We start from the raw sequence: 26,688 nt of genomic DNA, 5'->3' as shown, positions 1-26,688 counted from the left end.
TATGATGGTCAGATTTAAGTGTCTGTTAAAGCAGTTTATGACTGTTATCTAATTATTTCAATATTATACAGAAGTAACTGCTGTACAATGTTTAATAAAAAGAAATAACAAAAAAAATTTTTTTATCTTCAGTGCTTTTTCTGATACCTTCTGTATTTAAAATTAAAAAGTCTTTGTCTATCTCTTGATATAATAGAAAAATCTAAAAGTGTTCGAGTTTAATTTTAGTTAGTGCAAAATGCAATTAAACAAACAGAGGATTCTAGGCTCCATTGTATCCTGGAGAAATTTTTACTGTAACCCTTTGTATACCTTTCTGGTGGGAGCAAATAATTTCTTAAGGAAAGCGACGTTGTAACGCGCCTTAGTAACATTCTGTTTTTCTGCTTTCGTTTACTTTTTCTAACAAATGCCTCTAATAATAAGCAATTCAATCCTTCTGTAAATACAAAGTCACCACCTCATAGTTATTAAAATCACATGTCATTATCTTTTTGTCTTCCCCTAGGTAGGTCTCAAATTCACACACTCCCTTTAACTGACACGAAATCAATCTTCATGTGATTTTTATACTTAATTTCTTTATTCTCCAGCTCAGAGGCCTAGTGTAATGGGTACATTAGGTTAGTGGGCCCTTGGCCTTTGGTTTGTAATGGTTCTATCCATATTATAGTTGGTAGGATCCATCTGTTATGTAGCCCAGCCGGATGGTTTTGGACCTTTGGTTAGTAGTTGTAAGGGTCTTATAAACAAGTTCCAAGAGATCTATTGTTCATTCATTTTTGTAATCAGTTTACTTTGAAAGAGGCGGTTGAGCACCTCGAATGCACTATGAGGCCAGGCACCTCAAATGCCTGTTTTCAGTAGAGAAATATCTCATTTCCATTCTTCAGTACTAGAATTTACATTTACAGATAAGACTGTTACATAAATGATTCATAGTGGCAGGCATCATATTCTACATAAATAATGCCAGTGCTTTCTATATTACTGATTCCTCTTCTCTGAATCAACAAGACATTGTAAGTACCAAGTTGTTTCATTGTTTCTACATTACAACACTGTCCCAATCCAAGGATCTTTCTTCAAAATCATATTCTAATTGTTGGTGCCTGTCGTGACCTAACCTGCTCATCAAAGAGAGACCTGCAACAAAACAGCCAACATCAGATGATGAAAGGCAGATGGATTTCTTTTTTCTTTTCTTTTTTTCTCTCTCATGCAATTTCTATAAGCACCATAAGAGTTTGTTACACTTCACACATTTATCACACTCATTTTACACCGACTGACGTCGTGTGTTTTAAGTGGCTAACATTTTTGTTTTTTGTTTTTAATTAAAATACGGCACATCAGCCGGTATGAAATGAGTGTGAAGAGTAACATTATTCACACCACAAAGGAAATTGAAACATGAAAGCTTTTAAATCCCCAGATGGAGTGTATGCTGAGGAGGTATTATAACTGTACCTTCAACAATTTTGTAGAGAGCAGACCACCATTTATCTGCGGGGACCTGGTACTCATTTAATGCCTCATCTATGATTCTGTCATGCCTTCCCTCCAAAACTCCCTGCAGGGTTATAACTGCATCCTTTGTTTTCTTCAAGATATTGTTCTTGTCTTCCATGTGTGGAATCTGAAGATCATCCTCTAAAGAAGTGAGGCTAACACCCAGTGCAAACTGAGTGGCAGCAGCCCAGCGGGAAGAGGCCAGCCATCTCCTTTGCCCATCTAGTTGCTTGGTTTCTTCTCTGCTGGACTTGTTCTCCTTACCTCCAAGTACTAAGCTACGTAAATACTGAGCATTTGTGGGCCCCGTACTTTGGACCATCCTAGAGAATGCACTTCCTTCATTTAATAGAAGTTCCTCTGGGGCATCATATTCTAAAACCTGAAATGAATGGTTCAAAGTATTAACTGAACAGAAATAAATCAGGGATCAAGATTTATGTCAGCTAGTGATCTTCTGGCCGGTTCTTGAGTTTGGCTGCTCAAACTTGTTTTATGGATCCTATTAAGCTGCAAGCTTAATGCTCTTGTACAAGCCAAAATATTCCTGTCAAGTGGGAAAGAGAACTTATGCAATAATGGCATTAAACTTATTGGAATACCTGACCAGCATCAAGCACAAGAATTCGATCCGAGTCAATTATTGTATTTAGCCTGTGAGCAATAATGAACATTGTGCAGGATTTGAATTCTTCACGAATGGTTTTCTGGATAAGTGCATCGGTTCTAACATCAACAGCTGCAGTAGCTTCATCTAGAACAAGAATTTTTGACCTTCGCAACAATGCTCTGGCAAGACTTAACAGCTGCCTCTGTCCAACACTGAAATTTTCTCCTCCCTCTGAGACCTTGGCACAACTCAAGATAAAATACTTTTCTGGTTAGCATTAGTCATATTTCTTTTATTTCTACGTACGGTAGTTAAAGAAAAAAGGTAAAATGAAAATGTCCCCTTGACTTCGAATAAATTTCTCACTTAATGAAATTGGTGTTTTCAAGATAACTTAAAACAAAATTGACTAGACACTTTTGCCACCACTTTTTCTTTAAAAATTATGTTTATATGATATTCAAAAAAACTGGTTTCATCTGAAAAAAAAAAAAAAAAAAAAAATACATGTTAATGATTCATTGAAATCTGACTAAAAGGTAGCCTGTAAAACTTGGGTTTTTGCTGGTATGCTAGTATTTCCATCCCCAACTACAAGAGTTTGTTTAAATGTACAAGGTAACAGTCCAGTAAATGCATATAAACATGATTTGGTTGTTGAAAGTGAAAGGTAATATATCATGACATTTACAAGTACAAGAAGTTTACAAGCACAAAAACTTGGAGTGCAATTAATGGCCCCCATTTAAGGCATATCTTAGACCAAAGTGCATCAATTACTAGGTCCTAAGAATCATAAGAACTTCTGGATACTATAAACACTTGCATGAATGGCGAAAAAGTAGGAAGACTGGAAAATCATTTACTAGTTGTAGACTTGTAGTGATACCTCCATGAACAATTTCTGTACCAAAATTTTGCTTTTAACCAGCACTCAACCATATAAACCTTGATCATTGAAATTAACTAAGGATAATCAGGTTTATACCTCAGCATCCAGACCAAAAGAATTTCTCCTTATGACATCCTTTAGATGTGCCCTTTCTAAAGCCTCCCAAAGGTTAGCATCGTTGTTCTCACTGAAAGGATCAAGATTAAACCGTACAGTTCCTAGACAAAATAAAAGACTATTACAATGATGCATTCCAAATTTGGAGGTTTTACAATAACACTTCTCAGAAATTTAAAAAAAAGAGATCATGCAACAAAGTTTGCTTCCTAATTCTTGTTAGCTAGTAGTATGGTTTGGCTGGTTCCAAAATGTGTAGAATGAATATATGTCGTGCATTATTAGCAACCAAAACAAGAGATGGTCTTCTTAAATCACCAGTTATACCAAAAACTTAAACTGATAGAAAATAATAGATTTATTTATTTAACTAATATTTTAACACTCTCCCTTATGTGTATACCTCTCCCTCAATAACGAGGATCCAATAAATAGAATATTTGACTGAAAAAATGAGGTAAAGTATGGAGTCAGTATTCGAAGTTAAGAACATTATTCTAATACCATGTTAAATCAACAATTGTCCCAAAAAACATATACTGGTAGGAAAAAATAAATTTAATCATCTTATTATCAATTTAATAATAATCCAAGAAGTAAAAAAAGCGACATATATGTGTAACAAAATGCATCTAGAGACTAGACATACAAACATATGCACCAGCACATAGAGACACATTAACTGACTTCATTAGTGGTTAAGAGGAATGCAATCATGTATTGCACCATATAAATAACTATTTGAAAAGTGCATAAAATGTTTCTAAAAAGTCTACCACATTTATATTTGCATTGTCATAAATGTTGCACGTGAAAAAGAAAAGAATGAAGGCTAAGAATATTATTGACATCATATAATTCCATATTGAAGACCAAAGTGGCAACAACTTCACTAAAATTTCTACGTCAAAGATTTAAGTTTACTAGGTAAGCAATTTCTCGTGTTGAAAAGCAAAAAGTAATCACAAAAAGAGGAAATAAAATCATGTCAAACCATCAAAAGAGCAATATAGGGTTGTCAAAGTATGCATACCTGAGAAAAGAACTGGTGATTGTGGTATGATACTAAGAGTTTTCCGCAAATCTGTTAGTCCAAACTTAGCAATGTCACAAGCATCAATTAAAATTCTTCCTCTTTCCATTTCTACAATCCGAAATAATGCATTAAGCATGCTAGATTTCCCTGCACCGGTTCTTCCAACTATTCCCAACTTCTCACTTGGAGGAACTGTAAAGGACAATCCATGCAAGACTGGAGGAAGTTCAGGCCTGTAACGCAAGACAACATCCTCAAATGTAATTGATCCTGATGAAGGCCAACCAGGTGGGGGGCGGTTGCTCTCAATGATAGTTGGAGCCTCAGAAGGCAAATCTATATATGTGCCAACACGCTCAACTGAATTTAAACTATTTTCAGCCCTACTTGCTTGTCTCAGAACACCACTCAACAGATTTGTTATATTCAAAGTATAACTGAGAAGTAGACCCATCGAAGATGCAAAAGCCACCTGGTTTTCCTTTCTAGCATTCTGCAAGACAGCAAAGGTTGCTGTCAACCAAATCATGAGGCCTCCTAATGTTTCCAACCTTATGGTGAGCCAACGATTTGAACTAGTATTCACGAGGGTGAATCTGATATTATTATCCATAGACTTCCCATTAATGTTGGCCATCCGGTCATATGCTTTGTATGCTCGTATAGTTGACAAGCCATTTAGTGCTTCTCCAAATTGTGCGTAAACAGGAGACCTGGTAATGGAATCCAAGCGTTTCACTTCACGGGATGTGCTCTGTCAGAAAAAATATATGATCACAAAAATTGTGTGGAATTGGAAACATGTTTAGCGAATTCTTTATTTGATAGAAATATATAAAATATACTTTTCTTGCTACTTAATGGTTAGATGTTACAGCAATAGTATGAAGACAAGTTTGCATCCAGGCTGCAGTATCGTGCCAATAAAGCTTTGCTACCAAGGCTAGTTGCTATCTCCCATTATTTTGTCAAAAATAATTTCCGAGGAGAAAGTGAAATGCTCTTACACAATCTAGCTTGTGATGAAAATATTTGGCAGCATTTTTAGTTCTTTCCTTTTTCTGGTAGATGATTACAACAGAATAAGTTGGGCTTACATGAATATGCACATTATCATAAGTTGAAATTAGACAATGAATATTGTCTACACTCCAATGACAATGTACTAGGTGGCTGATCCCCAATGATAGAATCTATTCCCATGTCCAACCAAGAATTTCAGATTCTTGGAACATAGTTTAGCTGCGTGAGCCACCCCTTCTATTCACCTACATTGCGGGTACCCCTTTGTTGGGGGTGGCTGTGTGAGCCACCCCCTCAGTTTGCAATGGCCACGGGAGCCTCCCCCTCCATTGCGAGTGGCCACACAAGCCATCCCTTATATTTGGGGTGGTCATGCAAGCCACCCCCTCAGTTTGCGATAGCCGCGTGAGCCACCTTTTCTTTTATTTAGTTTTATGGTATTTTTTAACATGTAGCATGAGACGTGACAAACTTGCTTGTGTGATATTAACCCCATTAATGCCAGCTAATTAGTTTTGGACAGAATGAGTGAATGAAAAGGGTGAAAAACTTAAAGATTTAAAATGCGATTTTAAAAACCCAAGGAGTAAATTGAAATCAAGTGAAAACCAGAGAGTTTTGATGAAATTCCCCCTTTTATTTTAAAAAGAACTACTAGGATCATTAGATAAGGAGACTCAAAATTGTCACTCTCTTAGAGTTATTAAACCAGAGAGTTTTGATGAAATTCCCCCTTTTATTTTAAAAAGAACTACTAGGATCATTAGATAAGGAGACTCAAAATTGTCACTCTCTTAGAGTTATTAAGAACCCATGGTGAATAATCTCCGCAGAAAAGAACCAAGTTGGTCTTATGTTATTTATACATATCAGAAAACAATATACAGCAAGGTTTAGAAAGTGAGACAATGTGAAAGAGCAAAGGATACAATCAAAAAAGTATAATGTTGAACATACCTGATAATATAGATAGGCTGCATAAAAGAAGATCAGAAGCGGCATTATGGACCACAGGGATATGGTGCTTACAGTACCAATCAGAACAAAAGTTGAAAGAAGCTGCCACACTTGGCCCATAAACATATTCATACTGTTGGCAACATTGCGATCTATATCACCTAGATCCTTTGCAAACCTATTGATTATCCGTCCAGTTGGATTAGTGTGGAAGAATATCATTGGAGCTCGTAGAACAGAATGTAGAGTGGAATCATGCAATTTTTTGGCAGCACGAAGACTGGAAATGATCAACCAATAGGAGTTTGCAAGCGTCACAGTTACCTGAATCCAGCAAATGTTAAGTACGGCTTTAAACTTATAATAATTACAGATACTTAAATCTTCTTCTTCTTGTTCATTTGCTACTTTTTCTGCTGCTCTAAATTCTAGAACACTCAGAAAAAGGAAAAGATGATGTAGTGCTTCCTTCCCACTAAAGTTTCAATACATTTTCTGCCAATGTATAGGAGTTAATGATATGATTTTCATTGTACGTGTTTTCACATAGGTGGTTTTTCTTTTACCTATCAAGACTGACATAGACTCTTCCCAAAAACTTCAGATTCTTGGAATAGTTAAAGAACAAGTTAAAAAACAGACAGTAAGATCAATACCTGCAGCAGAATGATTTCACTCTAAAAGAAAAAAATAGTTTCCAACTATGCACTAACTGGAGACACACCTGGCCAAATGAAAGAAGTGCATAAATAAGAATGTAGTAGCCTGGTCTGTAATTCTCGGAAGTACTTTGATCTGTCCAAACACTTAACCATGTGCTACTCGAAACTCGAAGAACTTCCGTTAGCAAATAGCACATAAAGAGTGCCAAAACAACCCATAGGCCTCCTAGTGCATTTTTGTACCTGCAGATAGGAGCAACGTAAACATATCAAGTCATAAAATGACTGAAAGAAGGGCCATAAAATTAGTTTACACAAAAATCAACCTGTGAAAAGGAGACTCATGATGCATGGTTAGTGTGGCTGTATTAAGTAAAAGTACTTCCAAGGCCTTTTGGGTAACCCAGAAAGGAAATAGGTCTCATCACAGCAGAATGGTTTCAGAGTATGCATCCAATCACAACCCAACTTAATAAACCCATAGCTAACTTCTTGGTAGTGGCTATAGAAATTTTTTTCCACCATTCTTCTCTATTACCAGGCATAACTGAAAATTTCCAGTTCACGCATTTCTGAAAATCCAGAAAAAACTAAATAATGAATCGTTTCAGAGTCTGCATCCAATCTCTACCTAACTGAAGAAACCCATAACTTACTACTTCAGGTAGGCCACATGAATCGTTTTCCACCATTCTTCTCGAGAAGGGGCATAGCTGTAAAATTCTAGCTCATGCTTTTCTAGCTACTGCTGGTCCAGAAAAGGTAAATAATTAATGTTTTGAAGTTGCCTACCTCATTAACCTGCTTAAATATACTTCTTTTTCTAAAACATTTGACCCATGTCCTAAGAAATAATGTTAACGTATGATATCCTATTTTGCTTCAAACTAACAGAAAATGGAGCATAGAAGATGATTGAAATTTGGTTTGGAAGGATCCAGGGGAGAGTTAAAGTCCCAAAATTAGCAGACACTGCTAAGTTGCATAAATAGAAGCACAAGATATATATCCTGGTCAGTACAGATACCATTTCTCATCTCCCACTTCTCCTCAGCCTATTCACACCGTTTCTCTTCTTTCCTAATGAATATTCTTTTATACATACATCTACATACTTGCATACATCCATACATAAACACATACATATATAATCCCTTGCCTCCTACATAATTGACGCTCCGCTCGTTAAGTCATTGTATCTATCACTAAAATAAGTATTCCATAGATTTTAACATTGTCTGAGTAGATCTACCATGTGTTTGACAGGCCAGATCTTCTGTAAAATATAGCTTAGATTTCTGATTATTGCTCTTGGGCTGATATATACAGGTGGATACCAAAGGTTTACTGTAACATTTTTAGAAATAATTTTCAACTAGAGGAGTATAGCTTTCGTTTCTCCAGTTATTCGGTCTACTTTATTCAGGGAACTTTAGGATCAGCATATCAGATTTGGGTGTAATCCATGAAAGACAAAGTCTTTTTGTTTGACCCTCAAGCAGAGTCTAGCATGCATTCAATACTGATACAACTCCATTTCCAGAAGTACATGACCTAGAGTGAAATGTGATACTTCATTATTAAGTTTCATCCAAGGTTCTAAATTGGACTAGAAATGGCTTCACTGACAGATATGAATATTATATTGGGGTGGATTAGATGTTACAATTTTGTGCTCAGTTTTGTTTGTATCATAAAATATCTGTCAAAACAATTGAAGATCTACAATTAATTTGGAAGCATTAAAGTAGCATAAGTATATTACCTCACCAAAACATTCCAGCTAACAACACCTGTCTCTCGTTCTTCCTGTTTAATAAGCACAGATTTCCCTCCTTTCCCTTTCTTTTTATAGATTGCATCTTTTGAAAACTCATTCTCTACCCCACTCGAAGCTGGTTCAGAGCTTTTCTGATCATAGTTTTTACCATCTTCCTTTTCTTCCTCTTGTTCTTCCATTTTCCCAGCATTTTCCATTAGTTTCTGAAATAGAACACCATTTTTTGATAGCTCCTCAAAGGTTCCATCCTCTTTGACCATGCCTTCAGAGACCAGGATAATCCTATCAACATGAGGGAGAAAATGTAGCTGGTTTGTGACAAGAACCCGGGTCTTTCCTCGCAGCTCTTCCCTTATGCAGCTATTAAAAACCTGGAGATGACCAAAGATTATAATGATATTATCCTAAATGAAAGAATTTAAAGTGAAATTAACGGGATAGCTTAAATGTTAGAACTAGATTAAAGAACTACTGCTGATTATAGTGATATATTGAGTAGGAATACAAGTAAACCTAAGGGTGAACTCATACCACTTAACATAATATGATACCTGTCGAGCAACATGAGCATCAAGAGCACTTAGAGGGTCATCGAATATGTATATGTCAGAATTTGAATAGACAGCCCTAGCCATGGAAACTCTCTGCTTTTGCCCACCGCTAATATTGACCCCCCTTTCACCAATCTCTGTGAGATCACGGCCCTGAGAAAAGATGTGAGTGGTAACTAACAGAAACATTCCATTTCATAATAAGACTGACGCACATCATTAGTTAGAAGTAAATGCAAAGATATAACTTTGTAATTCACTTAACAGGAAGTAAGTTAAGATCATGCTGTAATGCAGTTACGTCAATGGCCTTCCAGTATCGTGCAGCTTCAAATTCTGAGCCAAACAATATATTTTCATGCACCTGTCAGAATGTATTGAAAGTCAATAGCATGAATAGTCGTATGAGATTGCTACAAGTATAAAGCAAGGAGAAGTTTAAAAGCAGTAGATAGATAAGAAATATAATATCAATCAGAAAGCAAGCAAGCTGCAACTCACAGTAGCATTGAAAATCCATGAAACTTGCGGTACATAGGCAACTGTTCCTCTGATAACAACACTAGTATCTCCCAAAGGAGGCAGCTCCCCAAGCATTGCTGAAATTAATGACGTCTTTCCTTCTCCAGTACCGCCAACGACTGCAACTAAGCTGCCAACTGGTATGTCCAAATTGATATTTGATAATGAGGGCTTATCTGCCTGGATAGAATAGGGATGTTAAGAATTCTGAATCAAATAGGAAAGAAGCACATTTGAGAATCACAAAAATGAGAAGATCTAATGGAAACGGGTGGCAATGCTGCCTTCGGTGTCAAAAGGGAGTCTACATTTGCCATATCAAATACTAAAACCATAGTTGAAAAATGTTAACGAATTAACAGTTAAAATTTTAACGAAATAAAATCTAATATTAAAATATGACCTTTGAATCCCATGAAAAGTAGCCATCCTTAATAGAGATAGCTGGAAGCCCCGGTTCAAGAGGTAGATTTGGTTGTAGAACTTTCTCCTCAGCTAAGAATAGTTCCTCCAAGCGTTGTAATGATACGTTAGCATTTACAACCTGTCAAACTAGAATAGCATGAGAAATTCAAAGAATTGCCAAATCGTTTTAAGAATTACTGCTGATATGTTGGCCATGTAAAAATACGATTTTTGTTTACGCTCTGTATCCAGAAAAAAAAAAATAAAATAAAGAAATAAGGTATAGTACACATCAGAATAGTGAAAGTTCACAACTACTCACAAGTACTTATCAGTAAAAAAAGAACTACATAAATTCAATATATATTATCTCAAACTGTTGCAAATACCTCCTCTTTTACTCAACCCGACTCCACAACACCTTCCTAAGTAGTTGGAGTTCACGAACATGAATCCCTTCTTTCTAACTAATTTCCCTTGGCTGGATTGTGCAGTGGTCTTGCAACAATCCTGTAAAACTTCCCGTTTAAATTTAAAGTATTATACAACTACATAATACTCATATACACTTCTCTACTTCATTCACTCTACCCTATTTCTTAGGGAATTGTCCTCAAAATTTCCATTTGGAAGATATAGACATCATTTGGAATCAATCAGCATAGCATTGTCCTCAAAATTAGACATCGTTTGGAATCAATACTCAATTTCACATAGTGAAGAAGAAAAAAAATATAAGGGTGGACTCTAAAAATTTCCATTTGGAATCAATTAGCATTATAGGTCCTTGTGCTCTGATTTGTCCTTAATCTCCAACAGGCCACTGTAGTGGTCATGTAATCAATTCCATTGGCCTAAATGTATTGCTAAAAAAAACCCTGAAATTTACCAAACATCACTCTTGACACTTGGAAAAGATTGATTTACTTCCACTCTTTACACATATCCATGTTTGGGCCATTGAGTTGACACACTATGATGGAGTCTCACGTAGGAATTCACGTCCACACCAAGCTAACCCAAGTTACTTGGCTGTGGAAGTTGATACAAAGTTGGCACATTAGAGGGGCACATGTGAAGATCATGGGCTGGGTTGCTGTCACTACAGTATTAGAGTCCTTGTATAGGTAATTGTTTGTTTATTACGTGGGTAGTTATATTTCGTAAGTTAGTATAAGACAAGAGAATGGGAGCAAGTTTCATTTTATTGAATTTGTAATTAGACAATTGTCTTTGTGGTTTGTATCCAGCCCTAATTGGATTCATTATCCATCATTGTGGTATCTCCTACCCGAAAGGAGCTATCAAATCCCATCTCACGTCACTACCCAACCTCGGGTACTTATCAACTTGGTATCAGAGCATCGCTACCAACAAGGATCGTATCGAGAAATTGGAGTTAGAATTACAAGATTTGAAAGATAGAATGCAAAAACTGAGTACAGACTCACAGGCCAACTTTCATGAGCTGAAGGATATGTTCTCCAAGTCTCTTGAGAAGGGCGAGTCGTCTACGACCAAGGAGAAGGTCTCAACTCACATGTCGGGAGAAAATTCCTCCAGGCATTCGAGTGGATCCAAGGGGTCAAATGGTTTTGCTAAACTGGATTTTTCCCGTTATTTGGGAGATGATCCCACAGTTTAGTTGGACTGGGTAGTTCAATACTTTGACTACAAGCAAACATCGGAAGATTAGAGGGTGTCATTGGCTGCCTTTCATTTAGAAAGCAAGGCCAATCAATGGTGGCAATGAATGAAGAAGACTGTTACGGGTCTACAATATGGCTAAGAAGGAAAGAAGTGAGCTACCGAATACCATGCCTACCAAGGAAAGTCTTGAGCTGCACAACATGGCTAAAAATGAAAGAATAGTGCATGGAGAAGAAAGTGGCTGACTAAGGCAAGAGGACCCATTGTAAACGTAGGATCCTACTAGGAGAATAAAAGCAGGATTTTTAGGAGGGAAATAAGTGACTTGTTTCCCATTAAAGTGAGCAGAATTTTAAGGAGAGAAATAAGGGATTGATATTCCCCAAAAAATAAGGGATTCATATTCCCATTATTAAGTAGCGGGATTTTAGGTAGGCAATTATATTCTCCCTAGAATTGGCTATTATGCATTTATATTATTCCCCCTACTATCACACGCACCCACTATCCAACTATTCATCGTTCATCCCTCGTTACGGAGGTCCATAACAAAGGTGTACAAGGAGAGCCAGTTGCCCATTACATGGTAAGTATTTGAAAAGGAGTTATTGATCCAATTTGGTCCTACCGAAGTCGAAGATTATGACGAGGAACTCTCAAGAATTCAACAAGAAGGGACATGGCAGGAATATCAACAAGAATTTGAGCAATTGGCAAACCAGGCGGATGGATGGCCTCAAAAGACACTCATGGGAACATTCATTGGAGGATTTAAAAAGGATATTGTATCTGCCGTCCGAATGTTCAAACCGAAAACCCTCCGTGATGCCATTGAGCTAGCACGAATGAGAGATGATAATCTCTCTAGAGACCCGAAGACCGCAAGAGGTGAAGGGCCGAAACCACAACAGACTGAAAGCTTCCCTAAGCACAACCACTCAACTATGTCGACATATTCAGCCGAGTACCAACAAATACTACACGCCCATATTCATCTGGTGCTGCCAAGAAACTGTCGTGGGAGGAGACGTAGAAAAGAAGGGAGAAAAGCCTGTGTTTTGGTTGCAATGAAAAGTTCACACCGGGGCATCGTTGCCAAACACCTCAAGCATTCTCTATTGGATTTCTGCAACGGAGGAAAGGTTTGAGGAGTTCGTAGATGGCGACATTGAAATTGTGGAAGGTAAGCGTGGAACTGAAGAGGTTGAACCCCTCATCAATTTCCACACATGAACCTCGCGGACATGGTTCCTCTTAAGGGGGGGGGGGGGGGGGGGGGGGGGGGGGGACTTCACGTCCACACCAAGCTAACCCACATTAATTGGCCATGGAAGTTGATACAAAGGAAGTGGATACAAAGCTGGCGCATGAGAGGGGCACACGTGAAGATCATAGGCTGGGTTGCTGCCACTACAACAATTGAGGCAACGTGAGTAGTTGGGTTGCTGTCACTACAGCAGTAGAGTCCTTGTATAGGAAGTTGTTTGTTTATTACATGGATAGTTATATTTCTTAAGTTAGTATAAGACATGAGAATGAGAGCAAGGTTCATTTATTGAATTTGTATTCAAACAATTGTCTTTGTGGTTTGTATCCAGCCCTAATTGGATTCATTATCTATCATTGTGGTCTCTCCTACCTGAAAGGAGCTATCAAATCCCCATCTCATGTCACTACCCAAACTCGGGTACTTATCACACTAACCTAAGAAAGACACACAAGGGTAATATTCTATTAACTGAAAATGAAATTTATACCCATTCTAAATGAGGTAATGAAAAATAATGTGGTTTTGACAGCAAACAGGAATATACATAAACTTAACAGAGGTGCAATAGACAGACCTGACTTAATAAGTTAGGAAGCATGTTTAAAGGAAATCGCAGCACTGTAAACAGTGAAAGTGATGTAAATGCCCGTGCTGGGGTCAAATTCCCACCAAGCAAAGTGAACAACCCAAAAGAGGTCACCGTTACAACAACTGGGATGCTGTTCAGTATAAAACTGTTCAACTGCAAAGAAGCCATTTAGCCAGTAAGAAAAACATAAAGCTAAGACTGAGATAGTTTTATGGCAATATAGAAGCATAGTTTATCTATACTGAATACTTTTAGGATAATAGATATCTGATTATCGACTATAAGCTCATCTATACAGATTTTGAAGCGGACCATATCTTATGTTGCACGCAATGCTATTTATAGTTCACCATATAAAGGAATAAATGAATATGCCATTGCTGGTCTTCAAATCCCCTTGTCTTGGTTCTATATGTTGGAGATGGAAACAATCTATACGATTTCGTCCTCCTTGATTTATGCCTATTATTATTCTGATTTAATCTTATTGTTATATGTCATTATTTCTTTCCATATTAGTTCGTAAGTCTCTTCTCTTTAACCTATGTAACTGCATGAAAGTATATCAAGTAATAAGAATACTATTCTCTTTCTCTCCTCCGTCATTATTATTCTCTACCTACTCTATATTGATCATAGGATATGAAGTTACTCATCATAAATCTATTTTACCAATCTAGATCAAGTATGTACATGATGCATTCAAGAGAAACAGATTATGGTAACATAAACACCATAACTTTTTCTGAACGATAGTAAAGATGAAGTGTTCCAAAACATTACACTCTTTTCAAGTAGTACATTAGATATTTGCAAATGCAATCTATCAAGTGGCGCGAAGTATGAAGCCTAGATAAATAAAAATAGGCAAGCATGCAACCATAAAGACCAATTTCACTGCACTCTAATCTCAAACTGATATGGCTAAGGGCTGTAATATTATTTCTTGCCACTGTGGAACCACAAGCCGTGAAAGCATATTTTGCAGCCAGACAAAATATGAAACTTCCCCTACAACGCTCATAATAGCAGTGCAGTCACTCAAATTTGATTGCTAGGCAACTCAAAGCAGTTGTAAATACACTACATGTCAACAGTGATGATGCGGAATTTTAAATATCAACTACTAACATCATCATGCTCTGGAAATACACGAATTAATATATACAAGCAAGAAGTAAATTTTCAAGATTATGTTTTGAGGCCATACAGCAGATAGTAATTGTGCTTTGCGAAACCATGACAGTTCATCATCCCTCATGCTTTGAACTCTAGATTGGAAACTTGTCTCCCATGCGTAACATCTGGGAAAAAATTTCAGCATAATATCAAAACAAAAAATTTCAAGAATGAAACAATATAAATGTTCAAGGGAAACCTTTCTTAAATTTGACCATACTTCACAGTGTCCATGGCTGCCAAGATTTCATTCATGAGGCCAACTCTCTTGTCAGTCCACTGCAGTCCTTCCTTGGTCAGTTTCCGCATTTTGCTAAGCACAAAGGCCTGTTCTCACAAGTTGTTTCATGAAACATAAGCTGATCAATTTCATTTTAAGACATTAAACATAATTTAAAAAGGGGAATTGAAATATCCGAGAATTAAAGTTCAAGTATCAAAAGTATACAAACTCAATATCCAATATAATATTATTATCCATAATAATGCTAGAAACATGAAAGAGCAACAACAAACTGAAGTTCATAAAAATTTGAAACAATGTCAAGTACCTTATAAGCAGTAAATATTATTATCCTCATTTTTTCTTCCCATAAATTAAATTTATTTTGTCCATGGCGTTGAGTTTGTTCATTTTTCTCATAAACAACAAATCAGCAGCCTCTGGGGGCTGCATCATTGACACTAAACAATTCGGTAAGGCTGAAGTTAGAATATGGAGCAATTACTACCAAAAAATATTTTCAGAACATGAATATTAAGAAGGCAAAAATGAAAAAAACCCTAACCTGCATGGGGACCATGAGAACTAGCATTAGTGATCCAAGAAGTGAAGCAACACCTAGTTGCTGGTAAAGAAGGAGCATAGCTACGATGATACGAAATGGAGCTGACCATAATCCATGAAGTTGTTGACAGATTAGCTGAACAATATAAATAGCATATTAGTGATGATTCAGTCACGCCCACCTCTGAGTCAATTTAAAGGCACCTCAGAGTCAACTTCAAAAGTGCAACACAAAAAATTGATTCAGACAAATGCTTTGAGTAGTACAAATTTTACTCCAGAACAGTTACAAACTGAAATAACTGCCGAGTTGTCAAGCCATGTTTATCACTCATCCATCCTTGTGAGCAGGTGGTGGGGACCACACATTGTACTTGGCATCATCACAAATGACCATGTCAAGTAATTAAATTGTAGTACTCCTAGCATCACTCATTGACCTTAAATCAACCACCCATGTCATAAATGGAAAGTCTCAAGTCTTTTTAAAGCAACAACAAACATGTCCTTCCATCTACATTAGTAATGTCTATGATACTACATTGATATGTTCATGCATACATGCACTTTCAATGAATCACTTATTGTGCTCAAAAGTACCAATGAAGGCACTATATTACTGGAACCTTCACAAGAAAGATTCTTCTACAAAATAAATCTTACCATAAGTGCTACTCTCGATCATTTATACTTGACACAACGTAATTAAAACCCTAGGATCCAATTTACATGGCTCCCAAAAACAACTAGAATGCTATTATTACAATCTTCTTTTCCAATGACTACTCTAAGATTTGTAGACAATTTGTCTGTTTCCCCATCTAAGACATCAGACCTGATACATGACTGAGCATAAGCAGCATAGTGATTAGATTATCTTTTTTTTTTTTAATGACTTCTGAAAAGTTTACTAAATCTCATATCATAGCTGCGATGATACGAAATGGAGCTGACCATAATCCGTGAAGTTGTTGACAGATTAGCTGAACAATATAAATAGCATTTAAATTATATTTATCCCATAAAATTATATTTCACATGTTAATATGTAAATGGAGCCAGTGAATAGAAACCTAATAGCTTCATAGTACAATGGACCACAGTTTCTCAGCACTACCATTGAATGAACTATGATTTAATTCAACTTTTGATGACTTACTTTTAGCTCTTTTATAAATATTTATCACATTCTGAATCAGTAATCTTAAAAACTTGCTCTTGCCACATCGTTAAGAGTTTAAGAAACAACCTAATGTTTAAGTTCAAAGGCTTCCATACAGTAGTTTTTGAAGCATATGACAATAGAATATTTCATTTGCTCCAACAAAATTCTATTGCATGAAATTTTTCATTGAAGGCACTTTGCCATGTATAACAGATTTCACATTCTTTAAACTTTATTGGTTGACTGAAGTATGGTTTATGTTTTACAATATTTCTGAATTCATCCTATGAAAAATAACATCATTGATTTTCAAAAGAAAAAGACAAAAGGAAAAAGCAATTCTACATAGGGCTATAAAAATGAATGCATAATTTATTTGGCCTTTGATATTCACTGTAGTTAGAAGATACCTGTAGTGCATTGCAATCAGTTGTCATCATATTGGTTATCTTGCCAGATGAGAACTTCTTGCGACCCTCATGGGTTAGTCTTAAAGATTTGCGGAATACAGCAGCCACCTATAACTAGAAACAGTCACTACTTTGAAACTTTGGATAAATAGCAGGTTCCAAACCTAAACACTTGGCACATTTGCAATGTCCACCCTAAATTTTAGCAATCAGCCCACTATAGTATGTGATTAGTTGCAATGCCCCTCCACTGTTAAAAACTTAAAACTTCCCTAATTTGCATCATATTTAACCTTAATTCCACATGCTTATGACATGACCTTGGAATGCATGCAAGAAAAATAAACATGTAATCTATAATATTGTGATAATTAAATACACGAGTTTTAAGGTTACATATAACACAAATTTAGAGAAACTCTAACGATAGGGAAATATTACAACCAATCCTATAGTTTAAAGGGCTGATTTCTCAGACTTAAGTTTAGGAGGGACATTGTAACTGACCTCATAGATCAGGATGGGAGAATCCAATTTACCCTAGAAAGTTCCTACTCATTCAGGAACCCCAAATAAAAAAATTGAGACTTAAAGTGATACATCAACAAAAGCACCACATATATCTAAATATTGCTGACATAGAAATGATTTTACCAAAGTTGACCTCAGCCGAAAACCAACACGCATAACATTCTGAAAATACTGAGACTCACATAGCACACCGAGTGACTGCAATAGATAAAAGAATCAGTCAATCTTCTTTAAATGTAAATGTCGAACAATTATAAAATAATGCTCATAAAGACAAAAACTCATATCTTTCTCAAAGAGAAAGCAGAAGAGATTTCTATTGTTATTTTACATAAAATATTTCAAAATGTCATCTTTTCTTTCCAGGCCATAATTTGGTGAATGCAAGTACAAAAATCAATGTGTAATAGACACTTAATTCAATAGGTAATGAAAAATTTAACAAACCACAAAGAAACATACTTCACTAAATTATTTACCGAAAGAAGAGCCACAATTGATCATTACATGATGTGAATTATAACCATGCTATTGCTTTACCAGAAGAATCTACACATGAATCCAAAACCTCCCTGTAACTCCTTACCTCCAACATGCTCCTCAACATTTTGAATAGTTTCAGAAGAATCATAAACTCAACTTAAAGAAACTATCCTAAAATGTAAATCTAGTAACACCCCTCACGTACTGAAAGTACCCTTCACATAATTCATTTAACATCATTCCCAGGATTCCTTTTATTATACCACATATTGCCCCTTTTGACTGATGTGGATGATCAGCCTTAACTTCCGAGGAAAAATTAGGTGTTAAAAGAGAAACTTTTCATATATAAGTATCCAAAAACATGAAATGAATTGGATAATATGAGGTAGAATTCATACCACCCCAACGAAAATTGAGAAGGCATACATGCAACCAATCCAAGCTGGATCACCTCGTTGCATTGACTGCAGGCAGTAAGCAGAAAGTTATTAACTTTTATGGTCCAAAAACAAGCCATGGAGACCTCATATAGTAGGTTCATTTTATGGCTAAAATGTAACAGAATTAAGCACTAAGAAAAAAAAAAAAAAAAAAAAAAAAAAAAAAAAAAAAACCCCTCTTATTCATGGATATGATACTTCAGTTAAACATCCCTAAACCTATCTCATCATCACAGCAGATAACGTCAAGATTGATGAACTGCAGTGTCCAAAAAGATCTAATTGAAGAATGAAACTAACTCAACATATCAACATAGAATTCTAGTACTACTACAAGCCAAATTATACACAATATCCTTTTCAAATAAATCCAAATTTGGTGCAAAAAGAGAGTTTTGAATTGGTCTTTAAAAGAGTCAAAAGTAATGAAAAATGAAAACATGGTAAAAGTGATTAAAACAATTCTTTACCGTGAGAATAATCTTGAAGTAAGCAAAAGCCAGGAAGTTGATAAGTTACTTTCGGAGCCTGAAGCAAAACCCTCACATGATGATAATATTTTGGAGGTAAATTCTTTAGCATGTCGTTTAAGATAGGGGGATCCATTGTCTCCACTTTTGTTTGTGATTATTATAGAGGCATTAAGTAGGATGCTATCTGCTACGGTGGATAGAGGGCTTCTACTTGGGTTTTCGGTGGGATTGAGAAATCATGAGGCAATGGTAGTGTCACATTTCTTGTTTGCAAATCATACGTTAATCTTTTGTGAGCCTAATGTGGAACAATTTTGAAATTTGAGATGTTTGTACTTATGTTTTGAAGCAGTGTTAGGGTTAAAGACAAATTTGTCTAAGTCAAAGATTGTTCCCATAGGCAATTTGGGGGATGTGGCGGATTTGGCTACCATTCTTGGGTGTGGTGTGGCATCGTTGCCGATGAAGTATTTGGGTCTTCCTTGGGTGCTCACTATAAGGCTTCCACCATTTGGAGTGGCATTATTGAGAAAATGGAGCATAGGTTGGTGGATGGAAGAGGCTTTATTTGTCAAATGGAGGTAGGTTAAATTTGATAAAAAGTACTCTTTCTAATTTATCGACGTATTATTTGTCCCTTTTTCCCTATTCCGGTAGGAGTGGCTAATCAATTGAAAAAACTCCAGAAGGACTTTCTGTGGGGGTGCCAGGGAGAGAGAGAGAGAGAGAGAGAGGGGGGGGGGGGGGGGGGGGAAGAGGGTATTGGTTATGAGTTTAAGTTTCATCTGGTGAAATGGTCGACTATATGTACTCCGTTAACTTCAGGAGGTTTAGGTGTAAAAAATACGATTCAGTTTAATCGAGCCATTTTGGGTAAGTGTTTGTGGGGGTTTGCTACGGAGAGAGAGGCTTTGTGGAGAAAGGTAGTGGGTATTAAATATGATAATATGAGGGGAGATTGGTGTTCTAAGGAGTTTGGGGGGCCCTATGGTGTGGGAGTGGGACGGTTTGGCTAAATATGTGAGATATGAGGTAGTAGATGGATCTAGTGTGCTGTTTTGGCATGATGTTTGCTGTGGAGAACAACCATTGCAAGTCTCATTTCAGAAATTATTCACTATTGCTTGTGGTAAGGATGTGTGAGTGGTGGATAATATGGGTTCTTTGAGTTGTTGTATTCTCAAAGAGTAAGACATGGAGGCAAGGATACAATTTGCTAGATTCCATCTAAAAGAATAACATTTGAAGTTCAGTCGTATTATCAGGTATTATCTAACAATGTAAGGTCAAATTTCCCTTGGAAGAATATTGGAAAGTTAAAGCACCCTTGAGAGTGGCGTTCTTTGTTTGGACAGCGGCTTTAGAGAATGCCTTAACTTTGGATAACTTATTAAAAAGGAATGTTATTGTGATGGAGTGGTGATGTATTTGTAAGAAGTGTGGGGAGTCTATTGATCATTTATTCCTTCATTATGAGGTTGCAACAGAATTGTGGAGTGCATTTCTTCAGTTGTTTGGTGTTGATTGAGTTATGCCTCGAAGGGTTAATGATTTTTGGGAAGTTGGAGGGGACAATTGGGAAATCGTCATGCTTTGCAAATCTGGAGGTTGGCTCTTTTGTGTTTAATGCGGTGTCTTTGGCAAGAGCAGAACGCAAGGAGTTTTGAAGATCGTGAGAGTGGATTGCTAGAGATAAAGAAGATGATGCTACAATCCCTTTATACATGGAAAGTGGCTTGGAATAGTGTGAATGTCTCTAATTTTTTTGAGTTTTTGGAGTTATGTTCTTCTTTTTATATAATTTAGAGGGTCTCTTGTATACTCCTTGTATACTAGGGTTACGCCCCTCTGTGCTTTGAATGAATAAATATTACTTATCAAGAAAACAATGGTTAGAACACTAATCAAATTTATGATGTATATCAATTGTTCAATGAAATTCCCCATAGACCAATTTTGATGAAGACTCATGTACTTCAATATTTTTTTTCCTATAATAAAAAGATGATACTTGATCCTATTTGGAAAGATATCATGCAGCAATATTTGATTCAACAAGTTTATAGAAATATGAGTGCTGGATTTACAACGTCAGAGATAGACCATTTAGTCCATGCCACCATAAATATCTTCTTCATCTGCAGATTTTGCCCCCCACACATGCACTGAGTTACCTATTGCTTTACAAAAAGGTACATGATTCTGTGTCACTCATCATCCTCTTTATCATGCTGTATATGTTCCTTATTCCTGTTTTATAACCAATCTCCCTGCTTCACATGTTCCTACATGTCTTAAAGATGCTTCATCTCATGATTGATGGAGAAATGTTATGGAGGATGAAATGACTTCCTTGCATCATAAGAAGACATGGGATCTTGTCCCCATACCTTCTAATAAGAAGTCTGTGGGTTGTCGTTGGGTTTATATTATTAAATACAGACCCGATGGTACTGTTGATTGTTCGAAAGCCAGTCTTGTTGCCAAGGCTACACACAAACTTATGGAGTGGATTATGCTGAAACATACTCTCTGGTTGCTAAATTGCTTCTGTAACAGGTACTCATTTCTCTAGCCTGCTTCTGAGACTATAATTTCTGGTCTGCATTTGTTACAGTCCATCTTTCTAACAATCATTTCACAATTACAAACAGATATAAAAACCTTGAATTAATTTCCTTAGGAAATGAAGTTCCTTATTTTATTTTATTTTTCCTTCAAAAAGTAAATATCATCCTTGCTTCTAACTTCCTTTTTTTTAATGATATCTTCAACTTTTCCATCTTCATTATGAAACTAAGGTTTATAAATTGATCTCAAAAGCTGGTCAAGTGATATAATGTCTATGCAATTGAATTTGATCAAACAAGCATGGAACAACATTCAATGCTTCAGAAATTGAACACACTGGCTTTTTGGTATGAAAGTTCATTAAATTAAATAGAAGAAAAACACCCCTTTTACACACAAAATAAAATGAAATAGGTCACACCATTTATCAATAAAACTGTCGCAAGAAAGTCACTGACCTCTAAGAGATGGTTCAATAGAATTGGTCCCACGAATTGTGAAAGATCATTTCCAATCTACAAGATGTTCAATGAAGAATTTATAAGCCTCCAAAGAGTGATCAAATAGAGAAGTGAACATTATCTTTTATATGTAGCACTTCAGAAATTCTGTTCCCTTTAGATCTTTCTACTTGCATTCCAAGCTGTCACTCTTACATAATCCACAAAAATATGAGTCAGATGTCCAAGCATTAATATCCACGTGGATAATGTATTGAAAAGTTCCCATTTAGTGAACTTCTATTTTCACATACAAAATATAAGAACCAGATATCTGCTCATAGTAAACTTTAGAGCTACTATAGAAAAGTCCCTATTCAGTAATATTTAATTGATGGCACACCAAGATCCTTTCAATGATTTCAGTTTTTGAAATCACATTTGTGCACAATGAATTTAACAGATTTATGTACCCAAAAAAATAAAAAAAGAGAATTAACAGATTAAGGCAGGCAAGTTGATTTTGACCTTCAAACTTTGAAGGAAGATGATTTTTTTTTTTCAACAAAACGGTAGACCACAGACATCCAATTGCAAGGGATACTATAAGGCGGATGACGATTTATGAGCAACAACGCCACCATGAACAATTGTAGACAAACTAAGAGGGCACAAACATGGGAATGAGCACACTACCTTGAAGAAGCCTCCCCTCCAAAACCTACAGAAAAGATTTATAGTACATTCATATGCTTGAAAGCATAGAGTCTAATCAAAATTTAGACAAGGATAATAAACATCAAGAAAAATGTAGGTCATACCTTCCACCAAGGCTATTATTTAATGCTCTTAAAAGCCATGGTTTTGACTTTTGAGATTCCTCGATCCAACATCTCTGGAACCTGCAAAATCAATAGTGTTATACATGTTTAACAATGATTATGGATTCATGAAGAGCATTTGAAAAGGTGGTAACGGGATGCTAACTTTGTAATAAGTGTCTCGGTCTGATCCCATGTGTCTAACTTCCAAACATCCCTTTCTGTGATAGGTTTTCTGTAACCTTGCTGCATGAGTGGAGTCAGCCACCCAAAATATATTCCTACAGAAATGGCACTAAAGGGTAAGCAGGTCAAGGATATCAATTAAATACCCAATTGTGTAAAATACTGCAGGTTTGATCTTTCATCAGGACACAAGGGATGACTGTTCAGAGGAAATCCTACCTTCTAGCTTAAGAAATCTGTAGGCAACTAGGATCGTAATGGGTGTGGGATTTTGGAAAAGATTCTTTTTTTTTAGCACATCAAATAGAACATCAAGAGACATAAATCATTCACAAACACAACCAATGCTAAATTTAAAAGTGTATGCCACTCTTAGTCTATACTGTGTACTTTTATTTGCTCCATCTCCAGCCACAATAACTCAAGAAGTGAACCATTATAAAATTGTATTACTCCTGGCATTAAAGACCCCTCAGTTTAGGAAGTACTTACTGGCAAATATATTGGCATGCCTCTCAGGACAAATTTTCTCTTCCCCAGGAAGTGCTTCATATTCGACATTGTCAAGAGATTCGGCTTGCATCATAATGTAACCCGGATAAGGATCCAGCTTAGGAACATAAGCAACAAGAAGAATTCCAAATAACACCTACACCAGTACAACACAGACAAATCAAAATGTATTGACATACTTTGAAATGAGTTAAAAAGAAAAAACTGAAATTCAAAATATCTACTAAAGGTAATTGTGCTATTCTGACATAATTGTGCTATTCTGACAAAGATACGACATCTTAATATCCAAATCTTGGCCCAGGTTACAGTAGCTGAGGACAAGGTGTTGCACTGGCCTACTAAATATAAAATCATGACTAGTCCAGGTCTAGAGTCCTGTCAGAATTAGTGTGTATTTGAGGTTAAAATCTATTTTGGTCCACTTTAGAAAATGGTTTCTAAAGCTAGGTTGTGTGTGAGATCCTCAGTTCAAATCTTTCTGACAACCATTCTGTTAGCTTCATCCTTTCTGGTTTGCATGTGCAAGGCTCATTTTTTTTTTTTTTTTTTTTTTTTTTTTTTTTTTTTTGGGCCGGCCAATATGTGGAGTAAATATTATTGTTCACCTTTACTTGAGCTCAATATACATTGTTGTCCAACTTTATAATAGCTTAAGTTTTTTAGACAAATATAATGGCCCATTTCCTATTAACTTAAGTTTTTGGGGCATATGATTTCTTATGAGAATTTCAAAGACAAGGTTCAGATATGCAAGTCAGCTTGGCTTCATGACCCAGACTGGAACTGCCAATCTCAGCCCCATGCTATAGGTGGGTAACAAGGATGCCAACCACCAAGTACCCAATACCTACCTTCAGAAATCAGCCAGATTATGCGTATGGTCATGCTAATATTTTTCTCACAAATGCACTCTAAGTGCAGCATAGCAAGGAGTGCTACAATGTTGATGTTCTTGTTACAAAGTTCATATTTACACATTCCCATCATAGATTTACAATAATACTGTTCATTTTATGTTTATTTAGAGAAGATATATAGTCGTTCAAAGTATATTTCCTTAGTCCCAGGCCCAAGTCCCTAAAGCCTTCCAAGGTGTTGGCTAGTGACTATTAATTCCTTTACATGGAGCCTAAGAACCGTACAAAGCTTCAATAGCCAATTCCCAGCCTTTGATCAAAGACCATTTACAGTTGTGATAGGATAAAACATCACAAATGGAAATTAATTCAAGAAGTTATGAACCAGCATAACTGTTACTGAAAATGCACAAAAAAAAAAAACAAAGGAAACAAACCTGGCAGCAAACTGTACTGATGTACAAAAACAGTGGAGATCTGCATGAGTAAAATAAAATTGTTACTATGCGCTGAACATTCTACAAGAACAAAAGGTATCCTACTCCATAAAACAGTGCTGCTAACATGTCTCCTAACTACATGTTTTATACCTAACATAAATATAAGCGCGCGTGTGTGTGTAAAATTCTGTAAGTTTTCCACTTGATCAATGGGAGAAAAACTAACCTACTGTAATAACCTCTCACTGAAAGAATAAGATTGAGCAACACGGCATCCCCTGTCAAAACATAAATGACTCCAAATCGCACATACCACCGAAATTGCCGAATGTAGGTTTTAGTTTCCAAGCCAATCATTATCACCATTGTGCACCAAGCAAGAGCCTCGATGATCAAAGAAATTATCTGCAAGAGAAAGAAATGTCACTTTGCACATTCGAGTCATATTTATTGATCAAGAGAAATTATCAGAATTGCCTTCTGCCGGAATTGGAGATAATAATTATCAGACTGACGTTTACACATCAAACTTTTCACACCAAATTGAAGCCATACATGCTAAGATTTCAAACTGTCATTGTCTTGACGAAGATAGAAAGCAACATAATAAAGAAAACATGAAAACTAACCTCAAAAGGAGCAAAGCCGATCTGTCCATCCAGGTTAAAGATTGAAAACCCCATCACCAACCTTAATAAAGGCCCAGCAGTGCAATAACCAGACAACAGCCCCAACATGTAATTATAGTAATTCGACCTCAAGCGAAACCGGTTGGCTTTGGTATTTTTCTTTATCAACCATATTCGATAAGAGCAAAGGCCAAATAGAACCAAATGAGATATAGAGATTACTAGAGAATCAATTGCACAAGGTGTGTATGAACCAAAAGCACTATCTACTGCTTTGGCCCATACCCCATTTGCTACCGGCTGACAATACCAAATCAAAGGTTCAAAGGCCATATTTGATCCCTATTTCACAAATCTTCAGTAGAGAGGCCACATTACACACACACACTTTCTTTCTAGGCAAATCTCTTGGGTGATTGATAGAATTTTGTGGGTACTTGGTCTTTCTGATTTACTCCACAACCACTCACTGGCTCACAATGCACCTCCTGCAACAAGAGCAAACCATACTTGTGTTTCAAACAGGAAAGGAATCGGATATGTGTGTGTGTGTAAATTCCCATCAATATAACATGAAACAGCACAAAGCCACCTCTATTCTGCAAATACTAATCTAACTTGATCAAGGAATGGACAACAGAGAAAAGGGGAAAGACAAGACCAACTATTATAATTCCTCTCACTTTTTATATTTCCTAAGCAAACAAAGAGAGAAGATAACAGGTAGTGAAAACAAGAAGAATAGCAACAATATCAGTGAATTCTGAAGAAGAACATCCATAACTATTAGAGCATTTACCTCTAACTGTGAGTTATCGTCATGTTTTACAGCTTCAGAACAAGAATGAACTCGACCAGACACACAGAAGAGATGATATCAGCAGCTTATGGCATGCATGGTTGAATTTGGTTATATATACTCTTTCCAAGAGAGACAAGACGGAAAAGTTAGGATTGCAAACGTCGCGGCTGACGTAAGACATCCTGACTATGAAAAGGACATGAAATAAAACAGCCACAACTATATTATTGAAAAAAATGCTATCTTCCCTACCAATTTGGCTGCTTCCCCACCCAAGAATTATTTTTTTTTTCATTATTAAAAATCTTTTTGAGAAAGCAGCTCAAGACAAATCGTCAACCACTGCCTAATTAGTCACGAGGTACAAGTATCAGACTTT

At 36.3% G+C, this 26,688-nt stretch overlaps 1 protein-coding gene across 3 annotated transcripts; it reads right to left on the bottom strand.

Annotated features, from left to right (window-relative positions):
- Positions 1 to 792: 792 nt before the first annotated feature.
- LOC133869796 (ABC transporter C family member 12-like) lies at positions 793 to 26,455 on the bottom strand. Of its 3 annotated transcripts, none has more exons than XM_062306868.1 (28): positions 26,307 to 26,455; positions 25,508 to 25,995; positions 25,105 to 25,283; positions 24,876 to 24,915; positions 23,558 to 23,714; positions 23,046 to 23,160; positions 22,880 to 22,960; positions 22,755 to 22,779; positions 22,077 to 22,133; positions 18,533 to 18,598; positions 17,772 to 17,846; positions 17,118 to 17,225; positions 15,544 to 15,678; positions 14,976 to 15,082; positions 14,787 to 14,880; positions 13,562 to 13,729; positions 10,066 to 10,206; positions 9,642 to 9,842; positions 9,406 to 9,504; positions 9,141 to 9,293; positions 8,575 to 8,960; positions 6,872 to 7,052; positions 6,148 to 6,471; positions 4,165 to 4,921; positions 3,111 to 3,232; positions 2,115 to 2,360; positions 1,471 to 1,894; positions 793 to 1,146 (listed from the first exon to the last, which is right to left on the bottom strand). In XM_062306868.1, the coding sequence occupies exons 2-28, from the start codon at positions 25,838 to 25,840 to the stop codon at positions 1,049 to 1,051; spliced, it is 4,872 nt and encodes a 1,623-aa protein (XP_062162852.1). In that variant the 5' UTR covers positions 25,841 to 25,995; positions 26,307 to 26,455; the 3' UTR covers positions 793 to 1,048. The 3 variants fall into 3 exon arrangements, with proteins under 3 accessions (XP_062162852.1, XP_062162853.1, XP_062162854.1); XM_062306869.1 differs by lacking the exon at positions 26,307 to 26,455 and adding an exon at positions 26,191 to 26,211; XM_062306870.1 differs by lacking the exons at positions 793 to 1,146; positions 1,471 to 1,894; positions 3,111 to 3,232 and having other exon boundaries at positions 2,125 to 2,360.
- Between the last annotated feature and the right edge of the window lie 233 nt (positions 26,456 to 26,688).

This window comes from Alnus glutinosa, chromosome 5 (assembly GCF_958979055.1).
Source record: "Alnus glutinosa chromosome 5, dhAlnGlut1.1, whole genome shotgun sequence".
Lineage (NCBI taxonomy): Eukaryota > Viridiplantae > Streptophyta > Magnoliopsida > Fagales > Betulaceae > Alnus > Alnus glutinosa.
The sequence above is the reverse complement of the archived record's forward strand: the minus strand, read 5'-3'. Positions and strand labels throughout refer to the sequence as shown.

Excerpts from the sequence above, each read along its gene's own strand:
- LOC133869796 (XM_062306868.1), bottom strand. The coding sequence starts at position 25,840 with ATGGCCTTTGAACCTTTGATTTGGTATTGTCAGCCGGTAGCAAATGGG. Across the intron at positions 22,780-22,879 it reads AATAATAGCCTTGGTGGAAG|GTTTTGGAGGGGAGGCTTCT; the intron begins GTATGACCTACA and ends TCTTTTCTGTAG. Across the intron at positions 9,843-10,065 it reads ACTTTTCATGGGATTCAAAG|GCAGATAAGCCCTCATTATC; the intron begins GTCATATTTTAA and ends TATTCTATCCAG.